This window comes from Eurypyga helias, unplaced genomic scaffold, assembly GCF_000690775.1.
Source record: "Eurypyga helias isolate BGI_N326 unplaced genomic scaffold, ASM69077v1 scaffold40098, whole genome shotgun sequence".
In the NCBI taxonomy this organism is placed as follows: domain Eukaryota; kingdom Metazoa; phylum Chordata; class Aves; order Eurypygiformes; family Eurypygidae; genus Eurypyga; species Eurypyga helias.
The window spans coordinates 1,543-1,774 of NW_010265720.1; the positions used below are offsets into that span (position 1 = coordinate 1,543).

General features: G+C 60.8%; 1 protein-coding gene across 1 annotated transcript in view; it reads right to left on the minus strand.

The window, feature by feature from the left end:
- The window catches only part of LOC104513473 (beta-1,4-galactosyltransferase 2-like), a gene marked incomplete at its 5' end in the record, with an annotated part of 1,628 nt that extends 1,423 nt beyond the window's left edge, over window positions 1-205 (minus strand). Inside the window, one exon of the mRNA XM_010156832.1 lies at window positions 3-205. Within this exon, the coding sequence (XP_010155134.1) occupies window positions 3-205 (203 nt within the window). The remainder of the gene's footprint in view (window positions 1-2) is intronic.
- Window positions 206-232: the final 27 nt, after the last annotated feature.

Sequence of the window (232 nt, forward strand, 5' to 3'; positions counted from 1 at the left end):
ACCTGAACCCAAACTTGTCCATGCCAACGGCAAAGTGCCGCGGCTGCTCGTAGCAGCGGTAGAGATTGCGGTCGTCCATGGGGATGAGGTCCACGTCGCTGAAGATGAAGCAGTCATACTCCTGGTCATCCTTGAGGGCCTCCAGGAACCCCACGTTGAGCAGCTTGGCCCGGTTGAACGTGTCCTCGCCAAACTGCGGGGCAAAGCTCAGCGATGCTCGCCTGCCCACCCC